At 41.5% G+C, this 21529-nt stretch overlaps 2 protein-coding genes across 2 annotated transcripts in view; one reads left to right on the top strand and one right to left on the bottom strand.

The window, feature by feature from the left end:
• The window catches only part of LOC121861886 (protein goliath-like), a 64520-nt gene extending 56859 nt beyond the window's left edge, over positions 1–7661 (top strand). Inside the window, exons 8-9 of the mRNA XM_042359785.1 lie at positions 1217–1351; positions 7452–7661. Coding sequence (XP_042215719.1) covers positions 1217–1351; positions 7452–7661 — 345 coding nt within the window. The remainder of the gene's footprint in view (positions 1–1216; positions 1352–7451) is intronic.
• A 13308-nt stretch (positions 7662–20969) lies between these two features.
• LOC121861885 (protein PBMUCL2-like) lies at positions 20970–21296 on the bottom strand. Its single transcript, XM_042359784.1, has one exon. It carries the CDS (start codon positions 21294–21296, stop codon positions 20970–20972), a length of 327 nt encoding a protein of 108 aa, XP_042215718.1.
• Positions 21297–21529: the final 233 nt, after the last annotated feature.

Here is a 21529-nt window from a genome sequence, read left to right as displayed (position 1 = left end):
AGTCTCTTCTGCATTCACTGATGACAACTGACCCTTGTCTCTGTCACTCCCTGTTACTGACTGTTGTATCTGTAAATCCCTGTTACTCACCATTGTCTGTCACTCCCTGTTACTGACCCTTGTCTCTGTCACTCCCTGTTACTGACCCTTGTCTCTGTCACTCCTGGTCACAGTTCACTGGCAGCACTGAGACAGTCCTCCCCATCGATGAGATTGAATATGAAATAACAGTAAAGTGTCAATAGTTCTTCTCCACCCTGTTTATTGCTTCGTTGTCCAGGTAGATGAGTGTAGTTGTGCATTCAATAAGATTCACATTCTGCGTTCACAAATTTAGAACATATTTTAATACAGAGAACAAGTACAGAACAGTAGATTAATTCTGTTGCAGTAACAGTAACTTAGATTATGACCAGAAACATGTGTGAACAACATTCTCTTAAACGAGACAGATGTAGTGTGTGTGTGTGTGTAGAAGTTTCTTGTCACTTGTTTAGAATGTGGACATTTTATGCATTGTAGAGTAATGAAACATAAACTTACTTAAACGTGGCCTTATTATGGTTGGCATAGTGTTGTGTTGGATAACGTGAGTGTCAGTAAGCCATTTGGCAGGAAGACTTAATATGTTTGGTACTGTATAGTGTAGTGTACAGTATGTGTTAGAGAGATGTTTGATAGGATGACTTTATTGCTACCATTAAATGATAATATTTGGCATCATAATAGATATCTAATACTGAACAATATATGTAAGCCTTTAGAATTATTCTCAAGAGTATAAGCACACAATAATGAATAGAATCCTGTACAATATACTGTATGGTAAATGTTCATGAAAATTCTAAAACAGCTTTGATATGTATAAATGCTTAATGATCAGTGGATTATACTGTAGTAAGAAAACTAGAACATATTTTGATGGGTTTTCAAAATTATTCCGGAGCCATAATAAGTGATAGGTGGCGAGGATGACTTATAGTTCAGGCTGGGAATATCTCCATGATACTGTCTATGTCAATGACATTTTGTTTACATAAACAATAATTAGAAAAAGTGTCGAGGTATTTCATGACCAGAAGTGGTCAAGAAAAGAGTTATGAGAACTAATCTTGGGAAATGGGAAGATACACAGTGGTGATACACACACACAGGTAAACCTTGTTCATTTATACTAGTACTGTATATGAAGCTGTAAAGAGATAATTTCTTTCAGTTGAGTGACAGTGAGGAGAGCGTCCTGCAGCTGGACATGATGGAGGACACTCCTGCTGGGGAAACTGAAGGTCGCCTGCCAACACCGCCGCCTCCTCCAGCAGCACACACTCGCTCTATGCCTCATGTCTCCCAGGTGAGCCACAACTCCTGTTTAACATTAACCGTGATGGCACAGCACCACACTGTGTTGAGATGTACCCTGTACAACACCACACTACAGTATGTGTCGAATTGTACACTGCGCAACACCACACTGTGTTGAAGTGTATAATGCACAACACCACACTATGTGTTGAGATGTTCACTGTACAACACCACACTAAGTGTTGAGGTGTACACTGTACAACACCACACTAAGTATTGAGGTGTACACTGTACAACACCATACTAAGTATGACGATCATCCAGCTATGAAGCAATGATGTGAGTTATTAGGGATGTTACCTAGGCTAGTGAGTTTTGAGGTGACTAAAGAGACCGATACAGCACCTGCAGAGCTGCTAAAATATGTTGCACATGTAGAGGGCTACATCGATTGTGGGAGGGGCGGTGGCAGCGTCTTTCCGGCGTTGGTACTTGTCTTTCTCAGTTTGCAGTCGGGCTAACTCGAAAGTATTGACACCTTCTCGTGTGGTGCTCTTCCAAGCGTTACAATGTGGAGTAATAGTCTCCCAGGGGAGGGGGTCGATTTACCACTTTTTCAGGTTTGTCTTAAGACTAACCTTATACCTATCCAGTTGCCTGCCGGCGTTACATTTACTATTCATTAGGTGACTGTAAAGTAGCTGCTTTGGCAGTCTACTGTCGTTCATGCGGATAGTATGGCCAGTCCAGCGTAGTTGTTCATGGATAATGGTAGCCTCGATGCTCCTACAGTTGGTGTCATCAAGAATACTGGCATTTGTTCTCTTGTCTTCCTATCGAAATAGGAGGATGGAACATAGACTACATTGGTGAAAAATTTCAAGTGCCTTGAGGTGCTTCCTGTATGTGACCCATGTCTTGCTGCCATACAGCAGGGTGGGAAGGACCACTACTCGATATACATGTAACTTTGAAGATAATTTCAGCTTCCTACAGCTGAAGGACACGATTTCGGAGTTTGCCCAAGGCTTGAGATACACATCTCATCCGATGATAAATCTCTTCATCGATGTCTGCGGTGGTGGACAGGTGGGAGCCGAGATACCGAAAGTGGGCAACATTAGAGAGGGGAGTACCGTTAAGCTGGATGGATGGTGGAGGTGTGTCTGAACCAGAGGCAGGTTGTAAGAGAATCCGGTCTTACGTACATTCACCTCAAGGCCGAAGTGTGCATACGCATCTGCATAGGTGCTCAGGATCTCCTGTAGGTCACACGGCGTTCAGTGTGAGCAACCAAGACTGAGGCCGTCTGCATATTGAAGTTAAGCAGTGATGGAAGTTGCCGTGCCGACACCGTTGTTCTTGCCTGGAGTCGTCTTATGCCTTCATCCGGAACTCGATGTCCACCCCGTCGGCTAAATTGGCACTGGCATGAGTAAGGAAAGCAGCCAAGAAATGGAAAAGAGAGTTGGTGCCAGTACAGACCCTTGTTTAACCCCCGTTTGGAACGAAAGAATCCAGACTCGATGCCATTGTGCAGGACACTGCCGTTCATGCCATCGTTGCATTGCTTTGCGATGGCGATGATCTTTGGGGGGCAGCCAAAACGGCTCAGGGTCCACCAGAGGGCTTCCCTGTTGACCAAGTCGAAGGTCGTGGTTAGGTCGATGAAAAACATGTACAGGTCACGACGCTGTTTTCTGCACGCTTTCTGTATCTGGCGGACGGCAAAGATCATGTCAGTGGTGCCATGTGATGGTCTAAAACCACTTTGAGATTCTGGGAGAAATTTTTCCGCCTCAGGAAGAAGTTTTTTTTGGAGGACTCGGGCAATAATCTTGCCAGCTACGAGCAGCAGCAAGATCCCGTGGTAGTTGCCACAGTCTGACCGGTCTCCCATATTCTTATAAATATTGATGATGGAGGCGTCTTTTAGAGCTTGGGGGATTTCCTCATTTTCCCATATATTCTCCAGGAGAGAGTGGAGACGGCTGGTAAGCAGAGGTCCTCCTGCTTTATACACCTCGGCTGGGATTCAATCAGGCCCTGAGGCTTTGTTATTTTCCATCTGTTTGATGGCAGTAGCTACCTCATCCAGGGATGGAGGATAGCTGAGGTGGGTTAGCTCTGGAAGCTGAGAAACCTGCTGGGTAGTCAGGACATCCTCATCAGTGTTTCGGTTGAGCAGTGAATTGGAGTGCTCTTTCCAGCATGGAAGGAGGCCTTCATCGTCTTTAATTATGGAGTTACCATCGGATGAGCGGAGGGGGGCTGCGCCACGATTGATTGGCCCATAAAATGTTTTGTTCGAATTGAAAAATTTGCGTATCTTGTGCTGATCTTCAAATTTTTCTGTTTCATATACTTAATTTTAAACCAGTCACTCGTTAGATTGCGAAGTTCCCGCTGGGCCACAGCTTTCTTCTTGCGGAAGGTATCAGCTTTGGTCCGAGACTGAGGGTTCTTCTGCCGGTCAGTTAAAGCAGCACATTTATCATTGATGAGTACATTGATTGCCGGGTCATTTTCATCAAACCATTCCTGGTGTATTTGTTTGATCTGGTCGAGGTTTTTGTCATGACAGAGTTGAGAATATCCCATTCGGCACTGGGATTTGGGTTGTTCGTTGTTGGGTTGTTTATCAGCCCATGTTCAAGCTGCTTTCTGAAAGTATGTGCTACCGCTGGATCCTCCAGACGTTTAGTGTTAAAACCTCTTCTAGAGACTTGCTGCCTTCGCCGTTTTGGTGCGCCATGAAGTGAGAGCTTGGCTCTGACGAGCGGATGATCAGTGTCACAGTGGGCTGAGCCATGCATTGCACAGGTGATGAGGACGTCTTGACGGTCTCTTTCTCTGACAATGATGTAGTTAATGAGATGCCAGTGTTTGGATCGTGGGTGTTGCCACGAACCCTTGAACTTGTCGGCCTGCCTAAACAGAGCACAACATTATCTTCTCTGGGGATTGAGGTTAGCACTCTGTCGAGATCGGCATAAAAGGCCTCTTTGATGTCATCCTCTGCATCCAGTGTTGGGGCATATGCACTGATGAAAAAGGCATGACGTGAATGATTCAGTGGGACTCGGACCGTCATGAGGCGCTCGTTGATCCCAACAGGGTTTTCAGTTAACCTGTGTAGGATGCGTTGGCGGGTGGTAAAGCCAACTCGTTAAATGCAGTTTCTCTTTACAGCAGGCTTATCCATCCAGAAGAAGGTATAGTCTGACCCCTTTTCTGTGAGTTGACCCTCGTCTGGGAGCCAGGACTCACTAATGGCTGCTATGTAGATGTTATACCTTGCCAGATCTTTTGCCACAACGGCAGTTCTTCTTTCAGGACGCACATTTGTGCCAGTATCCAGAAGGGTCTTGACATTCCATGCAGCGACCATAAGAGGTTGCATAGTTTGTTTTTGTTTGGATCTGTGATTTTGATTGTGCTTTCGACCACAAAAGGATGAAATTACTGGGTGCACTTGCCCAGTCAGGTTTTTTTTTTTTAGGCAGGCTATGTTTAGGGCACCTTTTCTAGCCCTCTCCCCATGTGGGGTGAGCAGAGTGGCTCCTAGAAAGTGTTGAGATGTACACTGTACAACACCACACTAAGTGTTGAGATAGACACTGTAGCTCCTAAATCATTCAGTTTATACAGTATATTCCGATTAACAGAGATCTTACTTTATATATATATATATATATATATATATATATTTATTCCTATGATTATTGATACTAAAAGCAGTCCTAGACTTTGTTATATTTCACACAAAGCCTGTTAGCTTATGGCGCCGTGAACCTCTATGGGGATATATATATATATATATATATCCGCGTGCTTTATTGGGCTAATGATATATATATATATATATATATATATATATATATATATATATATATATATATATATATATATATATATATATATATATATATATATATATATATATATATATACCGTAGATATACTGTAGTTAGGTAGATAATAATTCAGTAAAATCATCATACAGTTTCACAAGAGTGGTGGACAAAAATTCATAAATATTTGATAACATCTATTTGTGGGTCATATTACTGTATATTTGATTGGTTTATATCTAATAATGTTGCTTTTCTTCACATAAATTGGAACCACTAATTGAAGAAAAAAACATTCCTTAACCCTCTCACCGCCAGGCCATGTGGTGAAATTTCCAACCAATCTGTACCTGTTGTCGAAATAGTCTGCATACATTTTCCTGATACAAAACTTTTGCTACTTTGTTAGTCAAGGACCCTTATTGGGAGATCACAGTAGACTTGTTTTCGTCTGTTCATCACCCACCAACCTCATTGTTAAGTCTGTCATGTGATCTCACTGTAGACACATTCTATGCTCACTTGCATCTTATCTCAGTCGTGGGGTTCTATTCCGAACTGTTTGTATTATTTCTGGTTGTTTGTACACCATTGCTGAACTTAAATTATTGTGTTCATTGTACTATTTTGGCACTACAATGGACAGAAACGGGTAGTAGAGTGCAGGCGTTCCCCGGGTTACGGAGAGGTTCCGTTCCTGAAAATCTCTTCGCAAAACGAAATTCCTTAACGTGAAACCATTTTTCCCATTAACTTTCATTAAATAACTTGAGATGTGTTTCTAGGGAAATTTTTTGAGGCCCAAATGTGACACAAACACATATATGTATGAAATTAGTTGGTTTTAACCACATACAATGAGTCATTCATGATGTAACATGATAATAGCAGTAAATGAAGGAAACACCCTGATTTTTACTTACCAGAATTGATGTTGAGTGCTGAGTTAGATGAGGTGGTGCAATTGTAGTTACAGGGAGGGAGACAGTGGCTCACTGCTGAATCCTGCCCATTCCTGTTGAATCATCATCTTCCTTGGCTGCCAGCTTCTCCCCCTGGTCAAACCTCCTTAACACATATAATTTTGTTTTCAATGTAATACCCTTTAGTGGTCTCTTACCGCCACTGCTAGCACTTGCACTTGATGGCCTCTTTCCGCTCATCTTGAATAAGAATACACAGTACAGTACCTGTAATACAGTCCAGAAAAGAGAGACAAAGTTGAACGTTGGCTGGTGAATCAAACAGGCGAAGTCCGAAACCATTGTTGTTGTTGTTGTTGTTGTGAGACCGCAGCTGCCTTGTACTTGCCACAGAGAATCCACACAAAATTATTTTAAAAAAGTTCTTAAAATTTTGGCTGAATTTTTTTTTTTTTTTTAATTTACCAAAATTTTCCTACCTCGAATTTTTGGACATAATTTAAAAATTCTGTAAGGGCAAACTTCCATAAACAGGGATTCCATAATGTGGGGATGCCTGCATGTTAAATTTTATTAAATATGTTTCAACTCTTAATTTTGGGGGAGATATACATAATTTTCTTCATTTTATTTTACTAATATATGTGGACACACCATCCAACATGCAGAATGCTCCCTAAAGAAAATAATTAAATAAACATTTTTGCACACCAGGAAACCAGTGCACTGATACAAAAAAAACAAATTCTTCCGAGAACATTTCTGGTCACTTCCCATGAACCTGGGAGGCTGAAACCTTTACATGAATTGCTTGAATGTTTGTATTTTACCAAGAAAATATCCAGGTGCCAACAAATAAAAAGAAATATGTTTATTTTTATAAAATATTTTTCAACTCAAAATTTCAGGGAGATGTTCACTCATTAATAGGTTATTCTGCACCTTTACTGGGTTATGCAATATGACACACCGGACCAAGAAATCTGATAACACTCATCATAACTTCTGTCACTGTGATTGTTGCAGATGGTTTCAGAGCCAAGGGTGCAGAATATTTTTTTAGTGAGTGTACATGTTATCGCCACGCATAATTGTGCGCGCCGCCACATGTTAAGTGAAGAGACTCTTTACAACTCAGATAGCCTACTAAGCGAGATGGAGCTGTCAGCAGCTTAGATGGCTGCTCTGGAGTACCCTCTAGACTTCTGCACTTCACGGGAGTTCTGACGAGCAGTGGCAAGGCGCAACGGGGCGAAGTTGAAAGAGAACAGCACCAAACAAGTTTCCAAAGGGTGAACAGAGCAATCACTGGGGGCACTTACCAAATAGACATATCACCTGATTACAAGCTACCTAGAATGAGTCAACTTAGGTCATTAATGCCGCCACCAGAATCGCAACCAGTGGAGTTAACTCATGGAAGACCGAAGCCAGCACAAGCATCATGGGGAAAAGGACTGGGAGCACACAGAACATGCTGGTGACCACGAATAGAGGAAATCTGCATAGATGGCTCAGGGAAACCATAACCGACAATGGAAGTGATGACCAGTGTGAAGAACCCAACAATTGCGAGTTGTGATTACAAGAGTCCAGCAGAGTAGCACTTTCAATAATGAAAGCCAGGATGGAGGAGAAGAACCAAGAGGCAAAGGAGCAGTGGTCACTGGAGCTCTCTTGGATTCAGGCAGCAACCAATCATACTGCATGAGTAGCCAAGCTTACTGCTGCAGGTAGAGGGAAGGCCAGTTTCCCTCTCCATTGGAATGATCATGAAAGAAAGAAATAGTGTAAACACCGAAGAGATCAGTCTAAAAGTGACTAGCGTAGGAGTAAGAAAGAGCCGATCCATCACTATCCCCAAGGTCATTGTTGTTGAGAATCTACCGTTTTCTCTGAGAGCGTCGGTCACAGACATCCAAAAAGTCACTATGTGGGAACACCTCCGAGGTACTGCACTATGCCAAGCACCAAAAAGAGTGGATCTCCTTATTGGTTTGGATGTACCACAAGCACTAGTACCGTTAGAAGTAAGGACCGGGGGACGTTTGCAACACGCACCCTTCTGGGCTGGAACGGTGAGCCGTGATTATGTCGTGAGCAACTACTTTGTCAGAATGGCAACACCGAACTCGGAGACAAGTCTGGAAAAACAAGTCAGGCACTTCTGGGAATGCGACTCCGCCTATAGTAACGATAACCCTGTCTCTATCGAAGACAAGAGAGTCCTGATGCTGTGGTCAATGTCAATTACTCAAGTGGATGGACATTACCAACTTCCCATCCCGTTTCACCATGAAGAACTGGGACTCCCAGACAATAAGAAGCTTGCCGAACAACGTTTGGCGGGATTGAGAAAATGCCTCCTGAAGAACCCAGGGCTCTCTCAGAGGTATCAAGAAGAGATGAAACGTCTAGTTGACGAGGGACATGCTGAGCAAGTCCATCATCAAGAACTCAGTGTTGCGCCCGGGAAGGCCTGGTATCTCCCACACCACCCCGTGTTGAATCTCAACAAGCCAGAAAAGATGAGAATAGTTTTTGATTGTGCAGCCGAGTATGAGTCGATGTCAGATTCAGACAAGGAAAGGTGGCACTCCTGACTTATATCGAGACAATATTCCACCAAGTACGAGTAGTACCCAAACATCAAGACGTCTTACGATTCTTATGGTGGATGGACGACCTGCTGTCAGGGACCCCCACCACTTACCGAATTACAGTACATCTCTTTGGAGGTGTGTGGAGCCCTTCACTTGCTGAGTATGCGCTACAACGAACATTCCAAGATTATGGGGAAGTCTCCTTGATGACATCAAGAAAGCGAATCGTAACTTCTAAGTTGACGATCTGCTTCTCTCAGTAGATTCGCCGAGGAAGGCAACGATAATTACCCATTGACTGAGACAGCTGAGGAAGAAAAGAAGGGCGGATTCAGACTTACGAAGTGGGTCTGTAATCACAAGGATGTCCTCAAGGCAATTCCACAGATAGAAAAAGCCGTGGGAGTAAAGGAAGTCATTTTGAAAGACGACAGGCTCCCCACTGAACGAGTGCTGGGAATCTTGTGGGACCTGGAGAAAGACAAACTCGCGGTCCGGGTCCAGATCCCTAAGAAACTGGAGACGAAACGAGGACTTCTGAGTATGAGTCCCACTCAGACTCATCGCTCCGAGTTTCATAAGAGCCAAAATCATATTGCATGATGAGGGTAGACGAGGTGCTGGGTGGGATGAACGAATGGCTGAACAGAACAAGGTGGCATGGCAAGGATAGCTAGTTGAACTTCCCCACTTATCACTGGTGCACATTCCACGGTGCTACCGACCCAAGGATGCAAATTGAGTGCGCCCAAGAGGCCGGCCGTTCACCTACACTTGAAGTGATTGCTTCGCCCCTTTTGTGGTTAAACAAAGCCGAGCCCTGGTGAAGAGATGGGGACGCTTGTTCACCTGCCTGACCACCAGAGCCATACACCTAGAAGTCCTCACCTCACTCGTCCTCACTCACCGACTCGTTCGTCAACACCCTGACAAGATTTGCCTGCTGTAGGGGATCTCCCAAGCGTATTTGGTCTAACAGGGGAACCAACGTGATTTGAGCTAGCCGAGAGTTACAAGAGGCGGTGAGCAGCTGGAACAACAGTGACAAGGTCGGGAATGCCCTCCCACAGAAACAGATAGAATGGCAGTTCAATCCCCCGACAGCCTCTCATATTGGCGGGGTGTGGGAGCAACAAATCCACACTGTAAGGAATGTCCTCCAGCGAGTGGTGGGCACCCAGGCACTGGACGATGAATGACTCAACACTTTATTCTGCGCCTTAGAAGAGATTATCAATGGAAGGCCCATCACCCCAGTGTCTGACGACCTAAAGCATCTAGAAGCACTAACGCCACTTCACATACTATGGATGAACCCGGAGACACTGCCCACCTGAGGCGATCGGTCCATGGCAGAAGTGTACCGACGAAGATGGAAGCAGGCCCAATTCATCGCGGACCAAATTTGGAAGAGGTGGGTAAAGGAATATCTCCCGACTCTACGTCAGCGACAAAAATTCTTCAAAACTTACTGCAATCTCCACGCTGGGGATATCGTGATCATCTCTGGCCAACCCCTACCCAGGAGTCAGAGGATGCTAGGGAGAGTACTGGAGGCACTACTGAGCGAAGATGGCCTGGTGCGAAGTGTTAAAGTGAAGACAAAGGACTCTGTGATAAAACGCCCAGCGACGAGACTGCCTGTTAAAAGGGGTCGGAGAGAGTGAATCTAATGGTAGGCCGTGATTTCAAGCGAAGCCCGACAGAAGTGTTATCGCCATGCACAATTTCGCGCGCCGGCCACATGTTAAGTGAAGAGACTGTTTATAACTCAGATAGCTTACTGAGGGAGATGGAGCTGGTAGCAGCTGTGTGACTGCCTGAGGGGCAGACTATCGTCTTCTACTGCAGAGGCAACATCTTGATTCTCGTCAGCCAATATCTTTCTGCAGGACATTATATTTGTTCTCGTTGGTCTAACCCTAGACCCCAAAACGTGAGTGTGATTGTGAACTGTTGAATTCTCTGAGAACTCTAAATAACTTTAATAAGAGTAATTATGTACTGTATATTGATCATATTATTCAAACTGTGTCTCCTGATGTATCAGTGATTGTAATATATGAAATGTATTCAACAGGTTTTGACCGAATTATACTCATCGCATTAACGACGAGGGTCTTATTGTGGCTGTGCAGGACAATAAGACCCTCGTCGTTAATGCGATGAGTATAATTCGGTCAAAACCTGTTGCATATTTTCTTCTTATTTTATTCAGTTACATGTGCACACCATCGTACATACAGGATGGCAAACAAATAAAAATCTTTTCATAACTTCAAAAATAAAAAGGGAATAAACATTTCTTTGCACACTTGAGCTCGCTAAGCTCAGTGAAGGATCTCAGCCGCTCTGAGTTGTCTCTGGTTGTAGGGAAGTGATGGCAAGTATTTTGTAATACAGCAGTGAGAAGGTTTAATACAAAGAAGATCTGAAAAATACATTAAAATTTAAATATCGCCTCACCTCATGATCCTTAAGTGAAGTACAGTACTTACTGTACATGTCAGATACTGCCAAGTGTCCTGGGAATTTGTCTACATCTGTACAGTACATAGACAGTGCAGGGAATTTGCCAGATCCTAAACTCTCTTCCTACCGTTTGCTATAATAAAAATATTACATTGTGCTCTTTAACAAAATGTGTTCAATATAATGTGAATAAAAAAAAGATAAGCATTGGATATAATACAAGTGAAAGCATTTTCCTAAGAACAATGTCAAGTCGACTAATAAGTGTTTGCAGATATATCTTAGTTTAGTATCATAAAGAACTGATCCGGTCATACATGGTGGTGCCAGTTACTACATAGTGCCTTATCCACCTCATTACTGTGGATTTCGTCTCACCAGTCTGGCTACCCACCTCAGCTTTGCTTAGACCCTCGCATTTTCCTTTGAGGTTTTAGCAATGACGTTCGTGCCGTCATTCCTGTGTGTGTGGTTGTGGACGAATCATATGGCCACAACTACCAGTTCAGTTAAATGATTAAAACCTCAACTAGATATTCATGTACAGGTGTCCCTTGCTTAAAAAAATTTCAGGATATGAAAAACTACTTACAGTTTACGAATTTCCTAAATTAACACCACTTTTTCATTTAACAAAAGCTTCCCCACTTATACGAGTTAGCATTGCGGTGGAAATTTAAATTGCACATCCCTTGGAGTCAGCTGGAGTGGCCATCTTAGAGAGATGGGCAGAGACGCATTTTCTTTCGGTGAACATAACAATCCCCCCCTTCCGCATTTCTCCCCAGCCTGTGTCTTCTATTCCACCATTCCTGACCCCTTGTGTGAGCCATGACTGCCCTCCCTTGGCATTGTTGTCAAGTGAGCCTCGCCACTGTAGTCACATCCCCCTAGTTGTCTTGCTACCATGCCAAGCTGTAAGCGATATTATGATTATTATTCAACTCGTAATTTTGGGTAGATAAAGTTAACTTTCTTCATATTTTTTTTACTTATTTACGTGTACACAGAATCCTACATACAGAAAGTGCCCCCCCGGAAAATAACATTAGTTCAAAAACATAAAGGAAATAAACATTTTCTACTTAGGGCAGCAAGAGTTAGCTGGCTGGATGGGAGTCTATGTTATGGTTACAGTATTTTTCAACTTGTAATTTCAGGAAGATAAGCTTAACTGTGTTCACTTTTTTATTCAGTTACATGTGTAAAAAAAACGTAAACCATAAGAACATAAGAATGGAGGAAAATGCAGTGGGCCTATTGGCCCATACTGGGCAGTCCGATTTACACCCAATCCCTATCGCTCATATATCTGTCCAACCTATGTTTGAAGCTATCCAGCGTATTCGAGTTAATGATGATGCTTGGTAACTTGTTTCACTCGTCCAATACTCTTATTTCAAACCAATGTTTATCTATCTCACACCTAAATCTAAATTTATCTAATTTAAAGCCATTGCTATGAGTTTGCTCCTGGTTGGATAGTTTGAGTACCTTTGTAATGTCCCCTTTGTTTAGCCCTGACTTCTATTTATACATCTCAATCATGTTGCTACTCACTCTATGTCTCTCGAGGGAGTGCAAATTCAGATGCTTTAACCATTCTCTGTACCCAAGGTTCCTAATGCCCGGGATTAGTTTTGACATTCTCCTCTTGAATTCTTTCTAGGGATTCTATATCCATTCTGTAGTACAGTGACCAGAACTGAACTGCATAACCCAAGTGAGGTATCACAAGTGCAAAATACAGTAGCGGTCAATTGAACCCGTGGAGGGCCGCGTAAAACGAGAAACGCGTAAACAAAATAACAGAATATATGGGATTAATTGAAATAGAGACTGGGCCGACCCCCAAACCCCACCTTTTTCCGACACAATACGTACGTTGTAGTAAAAATAGGATCTTAATTTTATGATGGTATGCACACACATAATATAGAAGAGAAATATCAATAAGAAAATAATATATATATGTGGTTATCAGCATATACTTAGATCACGCGCACCTACAGTGATTTACTTGCATATATATATATATATATATATATATATATATATATATATATATATATATATATATATATATATATATATATATAAATATATATATATATATATATATATATATATATATATTTCATTTTTAGTTCATATAACACGCGGACTTTGAACATATAATCAACGACCTCACCAGCCAGGACTCGAACCCTCTACCAACTCTGTGGGACCAGGGAACACTACCGACCATGCCATGGCATGGTCGGTAGTGTTCCCTGGTCCCATACAGTAGGTCGAGGGTTCGAGTCCTGGCTGATGAGGTCGTTGATTATATATATGTATATACAGTCGGCCTGTTACGAGTTGGGGATTTTAGAATATAGTTATACGTCTACCCAGATCCCAACAGGTAACAACAATAAAAAAAACAAACAAAGACAATCGGACTATAAAAGGGTAGACAAAGGATGCGAGTTTTCGTTGTATATAATAGAGTACCATAAATCCCTTAACAAAATATTCAGCTTATAAATTACCCTTAACCAAACTTAACCTAAACATTAACAGTATATACATATTAATAAACATAAAACAATCTCGATGCAAGTGGACGTGGGGAAATTAATACAAGATAATAGTACTTAAGTGAGGAGCTGAGATGGCTGACGAGTAAGGCTGAGTATTGTAGAAGACGTTAGGTAGTCACTGCACGTAGGTTTAGAGGATAGATGATCCTGTGGTCACTTCCCAGAGCCAAGTCCCTCTCCTCGAATTGGAGCTGACAAAGAAGACTTTGAGGAGGTGACGCAACAACCAGGATAGGGAGAAGGGAAACCTCGGAGTGGTAACTAAGACGAGTCATACTCGTGTCTCGTCCCTAGATGGCGTTGCTCGTGGTGCTGGGTAGGTAGATCAGGACAATAGATGGCGTGCTTCGTAGTGCTGGGTGGAGGGGTTCGTAACACGGCCCTTCACATATGCAGGTTTAGCATACACGGATTCGCAAATACGCGGATTGCCCCGCCGGAGGATAATTCTGTACATTGAAGTAATTGAAGTACATTCAAATCGCGCATGACACCGCACACACACGCATCACGCCACCCCGCGCTCCCTCACTCAGTCATTTCGCTGTAATCATGCTTGTGTTGACATCAGCATTGTAGGTCGACCCTGATTTTTTTACCAAAAAATCGTTAATTTATGATATTCCTTGTTTATAGGTCGACCCAAGTTCTTTAGGGTATTGGAACAACAAAACCTTCAGTAAAAACACTTTACGTTCTATAAACTGAGGCTCGCCGTGCCTGAAACACAGATTGGCGAAGGCATATTGTTTACCATTTATTATTACGACACTTTACACTGAAATGCGGGTAGTTTCAACAAAAATATTGTATATTTCCATTCAAGTATTTATTCAAGTAAATTAGGAGGGAATATTATTGTAATACAACAGTTTTTTTAACTGAAAACCAATACTGTACACTATTGTACAACAATTTTTATCTCTGGAGCAAAATATATGACGTTTATACTCAAATTATTGGCTGTCTTGCAAGGATTCCAGCAATGCAAAGTATAATAATACTGTATCGTAGTTTTCTTTTGTTTCAAATTTAATTAACAAAGATTGATGTTTCAAATGTAATGAACAAAAATTTATGTACAGTATCTATAAATAAACTTTAAAAAATGAATACTTTATGTTTTACATCGTCCTGTGCATACCATACCATGCATTTGGCTACTTTGGGCTTGCTATGATGACGCAAGAGATCTGCCCTAGCAACTGTACCGACACTCACAGCTGGTGGTGCGTCGTTTCCATTGTTTACTGGTAGTTACTGGTAAATATTTTTCAACCTAACGAAACTATTACCCGTTTAGAGGTCGACCCCCAATTTTTTGCCAAATAATTTGGTCTTAAAAACTTGAACTACACACAGGTATATACGGTAAATAAGGGCATGGGGGGACCAGTTTTTTTTGGGGGGCAGCACATATATGCGGATATTTAACATCCACAGGTATCTGTTACGTAGCCCCCGCGTATGTTAAGGGCCGACTGTGTGTGTGTATATATATATATATATATATATATATATATATATATATATATATATATATATATATATATATATATATATATATATATATATATATATATATGTAACCGGTCGGAATTTACTGGACTTGGGGTTTATTAAAGATTATAAGATGGTAATGGCAGTGGAAGCGCCCCTTTGAGAAAAATCCCGAACCAGCACAAGAACACTTAAATCTACTAAACAAAATGAATTGTCCGTGACCCGTGGAAGGATAGCGTCTGTGACTGGGATGAATGAGACACACTGTAAAATTTAGACACTTATATTCCCACCAACACTACAAACACAATCAAATAATGGTACACCAATATGCGCACCTCCTAACTTGAACTTAAAACACTACTCTGGGGAATAAAAGTTATACATGATATAGAAATTATTAGAAACTCAGGCAACAATAAATTTGAAGTATTAAGAAATGTTGCTTGCACACATGAAACAGGCCTTAAGGGCTTTCACAGAATAATATCCCCCACTGCGGAGGTGGTATAAAAATAAGAAATTATTAATTCCACCATGAATAGGCCTAAAGGGCACTCAACAAAATAATATCAGTCCCTGAGGAAATGGTAATAAAAAATAAGAAATTAAATACTCTACAATGAATAGGCCTTAAGGGCTTTCAACAACATAATATCAGTCACATAGGAAATGGAATTAAAAAATAAGAAATTAAATACTCTACAATGAATAGGCCTTAAGGGCACTCAACAAAATTATATCACCCCAACAGATGCACTCTTCCTAACCTAACTTAACCACTACTCTGGGGAACAAAGGTTATACCTGAGATCAGAATTATGGAGAAAAATTAGATGCATTAAAAGAATCAAATCACAGTATCACTCTGGCTCCACTTAATGACACAAACATTCAAAAAACACTACTATCAAAATTATTTAAGAAATATTAAACTACACACGTCAAGATAATATCAGTAACTGAGAAATGGTATTAACTACACCCAAATATATTCACTATTATTAATATGTTACTGGGTCCACCAATACTCGTGAACCATGCTCCACCCAACTCAACATACACCCGTAATAAGGGAGATAAAATGTTCCTCTAGGTATCTCCTAGAGTCCTAGACTCATGGTCTCAGTGTGTGACCATTAATTTACTCAGATAGCCTCAGTGTACTCCCAGTGCGTCCATAAAGCGGAAGGGAGTGAGCCAATCAGACCTTGTACAGTTGAGAGAAGCTTTAGCTTCCCGTTAGCAAGAGGGTTTCACTAAGCTGCTCGAGACATGTGGGGTTGTGAGCCGAGGTAGAGGAGAGCTGATGACCCCAACGATCGTCCCGTCGTCAGCTGGGCACCCAGACGGCTAGATTCCCTCAAGAGATCCTTTGATACCCCGCTAAACAGTGACAGGCCTACACTGATCGGTCCAATGGCGACAATCGCCACCCTCAATCATCAACGGCAGTCTCAAACGGCAGTCAATCTCTCGCAGTCAAACTCCGGTCAACTCCGGTCAAACTCCAGTCAAGTGGGTTCTGACGGAAACCCTGAAATGAACTCACTGTTAGCTCTAGTTTACTTTACCACTGCCCTATCTAACCCTGTCTGGGATCGAATGAGACTTACTTGTTATACTGCAATAGCGCAGCACAGGTGACTAGGCCACGTGACTATTTCTGTGACGGACCCACAGGGACGTCTTGTCTGTCTGAATGCTCCCCGTGACTGAGGACCAGCCAGCGTCGCGTCTCCTCTCAAGGCGTTAGCTTAGGCCTATGTGACATATTTTCCGCCTAACTAATAACTCCTTGGGACACCCGTAACATTATTCAGACTGATAAACGATCTATAATAATTTCAAATTCAATAATAGTCCCTTAACTTCATGAATCGCATCATTATTAATTCGGCAAATTACATTTAATATCACTTAGGCCTAGTTCCACAACCTCTCGCTATGGGCAGGGAGCGCTCTCTTCCCTCAGACGACCTTGAACGCTCAGTATCGCTAATGGCGGGGCATTTGAAATTTCTGAATATTACATATATATATATATATGTATATATATATATATATATATATATATATATATATATATATATATATATATATATATATATATGTATATATATATATAGTATATATATATATATATATATATATATATATATATATATATATATATATATATATATATATATATATATATATATATATATATATATATATATATATATATATATATATATAGGTAGTAGGTAGCAGGCAGCTATCAAACAGGGGGGTACTACCGCCTGGGAAGATATTGGAAACATAATGTGTTGTCTAATGGTAGACCCTGCTGCCATATGGCATCACGAATATTGTGACCAAGTCCCTGGTTGCTGATCTGTCTTTCTGCCTTATCTACACACAATTGCAGGATCTCAATTGTTTCTCGTACTTTTGACAACACAACATACTGTACATACATATGGCATTTCTCACTATTGATTATTGTTTTTCTTTTCTTTATTATCATTATTACGGTGTTATTATTATTATTATTATTATTATTATTATTATTATTATTATTTTATTTTACTTTTTATTATAAGTTTTATTTACTATGAATTACTATTATTATTAAATTTTCGCCCCCCATGCCCCGATGTGGGTCAGTGACCTGTGCCCGGGTGGGCTAATAGGGTGTGTCATACGGAGGCGATTTTTTTTTTTGAGTTCGAAAAATCGGCCCATGATTACTCTGAACTTTCTGAATTACATGAAAGCTTGGGAACTTCGTGTTTTCCTTGTGTTATCAGCATATACCTAGATCAACGCAACCACAGTGATTTACTTGCATATATATATATATATATATATATATATATATATATATATATATATATATATATATATATATATATATATATATATATTTTTTTTTTTTTTTTTTTTTTTTTTTTTTTTTTTTCCTGATGACTTATCTGTACATTCACTTACTGAATTTTATTCCATTTCTTCTTAAATTAAGTGATTTGAGATGCATATAAGGACTTAGGTTATGATATAGTGGAATTTTAAACATTGTTTTGTAAGTACCACATGCACTTTACAATCATGGTTTGATCGCTCCTGTTCTCTTGCATGTAGGGAGAGAGATAGGGTGTGTCAAGTTGTGAAACTATATCCTCCTGTTACTCAGGTTATTCTTCGTAGGGCCAAGCGGTATTGTATAAAAATAAAGACCACTGACCGGACTAATTCTTCCTCTAGTAAATCCTTCTGGTCCTTAACCAAAAACATCTGTAATAACTTCTGCACTCCCTCTTTTCCTCTTCCCTCCGATCTGATAACTCTATAGCCAATTCTTCCCTTGATTAAGCCAATCTCTTTGGTACCTTATTGTCCTCTAAATCCACCTTTGACGATTCCAACTCTACCCCTCCTACTCCTGCTCCTCCTACTGAACCTACAGTAGGATTGCTGGTGTGTTATCCAGGTTGGATGTGAGTAAGGCGCTTGGACCGGACGGAATACACCCTCGAGTTCTGAGGGATTGTGCTGAAGCCGTGGCCCCTGTGCTTGCTCGCCTCTTTCGCCTTTGCCTCAAAACCCATACTTTTCCTTCTTCTTGGAAGCATGCCTCGGTTCAGCCCATCCCGAAGAAGAGTGACCACTAAAATCATTCTTAACAATCGCCCCATTACCCTAGCTTCATTCCCCTCTAAGATTTTCGAAACTATCTTAAACTCTCATTTTCTCCGTTACCTTGAATGCCTTTCTCTTTTGTCGGATCACCAGTATAGCTTTCGCCAGGCGAGATCTACTGGTAATCTGCTCTCCTACTGCACCCATCTTTGGTCATCCTCTCTTAGGGATTATGGGGAAACTTTCGCCGTGGCCCTCGACATCTCCAAAGCATTTGACAAGTCTTTGCTTTCTAAACTTCCCTCTTATGGTTTCTCTCCCCCACTTAGTTCTCTAATCTCTAGCTTTCTTGAGAACCGATCCATGGCAGTTGTTGTCGAGGGATTGATCTCTCGCTCTTTCTCTACCAATGGTGGTGTCCCACAGGGTTCTATTATTTCACCTACTCTCTTCCTTCATTTTATCAATGATTTACTTCACACTACTACTAATTCTATCCATTCTTATGCTGATGATTCTACTCTTCACTCTTCTTCACATTTCCCCCTTCCCCCTAATTCTCAAACTAGATCTGTTTCTAGAGCTGATATCATTTCATCTATCAATGCGGATCTGTGCTGCATCTCCGAATGGGGGGGTAGAAACTTGGATAAATTCAATAGTAATAAAACTCAGTATTTACCAATCACACTTTCCAAATCAGATGATCTCCCACCAATCGTATTTCAGGACGCTATCATTCTGCCAAATTCTAAAATAGATATGCAAGGCCTCACCAGTTTCTCTAATATGTCATGGAAGCCACACATCCTCAACATTGCTAAAGGTGCCTCCCGAAAGCTGGGAATGCTGTACAGATGCCGTAGCTACTTCACTCCTGAGGGATTCATTTTTCCTAACTTGGAGTACTGCTCTCATATCTGGGGTGGCTCTTCTTCTGTCCAGCTGTTAGATAGGGTGGAATCAAAGGCATTTCGTCTTATTAACTCCCCTCCTTTAGTTGTTAATTTCTTTCCTTTCTCTTCGCCGCAATGTTGCTTCAGTCTCTCTCTTTTACAGGTACTTTAACGGGCAATGTGCCATGCATTTGACATCCTGTGTAACTCTGGCAAGGCCGTGGGCTCGTAACATTTGTCTTGCCTGCGGTGCCCACCGTTTCTCTGTGGATGTCGGTCACACTAGAATAACCCGTTATAGTACATCCTTCTTTCCTCACACAACCAAACTGTGGAATGCTCTGGCTTCTTCTGTGTTTCCATACTCTTACAATGTCTCACTTCAAAAAGCTGGTTGTCCAGCATCTTCGTGGTGTAGATTAATAGTCTTTTTCTCTTCAATTTCTAATTTCTTTTTACTCTTATATTTTGGGTCCCCAGGCCGCCGTTGTGGGTCGATGACCTGTGACCGGGTGGGCTATTCCCGGGGAAAAAAAAAAAAAAAAAAAAACAGAAAGCATGTGTTTCAACTTACGTATATTTTTTTACTTCAGAACGTCCTCAGGAGCAGAACCCATTTCAGCACTACTAAACTATTGTCTTATAACATTTCAATTTATAATTTTGCACTTAAACAACTGATCAATGAATAAACCAGGGCATATGGAAACGTATTATACACTAGTGATGTCACGAAGCTTTGCAATTGCAACCATAACACATAAATTATCACAACTTGTACTCAAATGTACAGGGCTGCCTCACTTATCACAAAGGTTACGGGCATGAAACTCGTTGCGAACATCGAAATTGTGAATAGCGGATTAATTTGTCCCATAAGAAATAATGTAAATGGGGGGATACAGGCATCACGGTGGTCACGACCGTCAGATTTTAACACTTGTTTTATTCAATACATATAGAACATAAAATAAATAAAGAAACAAGGGCATAATATCAAATAAACATCAATAACAAACACTTTGAGTATATTAGGCGTATCTGTTTACAAGTAAAGTATACAGGGGTACTTTATATGCTTGAGTGCGAGTGTTTGAATGTTTATGTGCGCAGGTGTGTGAGGCAAGTTTAAACATACTGTAAATTTACCTCTGGTGTGCTGTGTTGCTTGCTTTCTGAAGTTGGCATTAGGGAAGAGGGTGAAGGTTTACTTGGGTGAGAGGAGGCTGGGGTCGTTAGCCACCTCACTTTCATCATCACTGCCAGGGCCGTCAGCCACCTCACTCTTCTCACTGCCAGAGTCGTCAACCACCTCACTCTCATCATCACTGCCAGGGTCGTCAGCCACCTCGCTCTCATCATAACTGGTAGGGTCGTCAGCCACCTCACTCTTCTCACTGCCAGGGTTGTCAGCCACCTCACTCTCATCATCAGTGCCAGGGTCGTCAACCACCTCACTCTTCTCACTGCCAGGGTCGTCAACCACCTCACTCTTCTCACTGCCAGAGTCGTCAGCCACCTCCCCTCTCATCATCACTGCCAGGTCAAATCCAACCACTTCACTCTTCTCACTGCCAGGGTCGTCCAACCACCTCCTCTCAACATCACTGCCAGGGTCGTCCAACCACCTCCACTCTTCTCCTGCCAGAGTCGTCATACCTCCACTCTCATCATCACTGCCAGGGTCGTCAACCACCTCACTCTCAACATCACTGCCAGGGTCGTCGACCACCATTCAGCAATACGTAACTGGAACGAAGTACAATG

Source organism: Homarus americanus, unplaced genomic scaffold (assembly GCF_018991925.1).
Source record: "Homarus americanus isolate GMGI-L3 unplaced genomic scaffold, GMGI_Hamer_2.0 scaffold55838, whole genome shotgun sequence".
NCBI classification, from domain to species: Eukaryota; Metazoa; Arthropoda; class Malacostraca; order Decapoda; family Nephropidae; genus Homarus; species Homarus americanus.
Note: the sequence above shows the minus strand (reverse complement) of the source record. Positions and strands in the feature narration are given on the sequence as shown.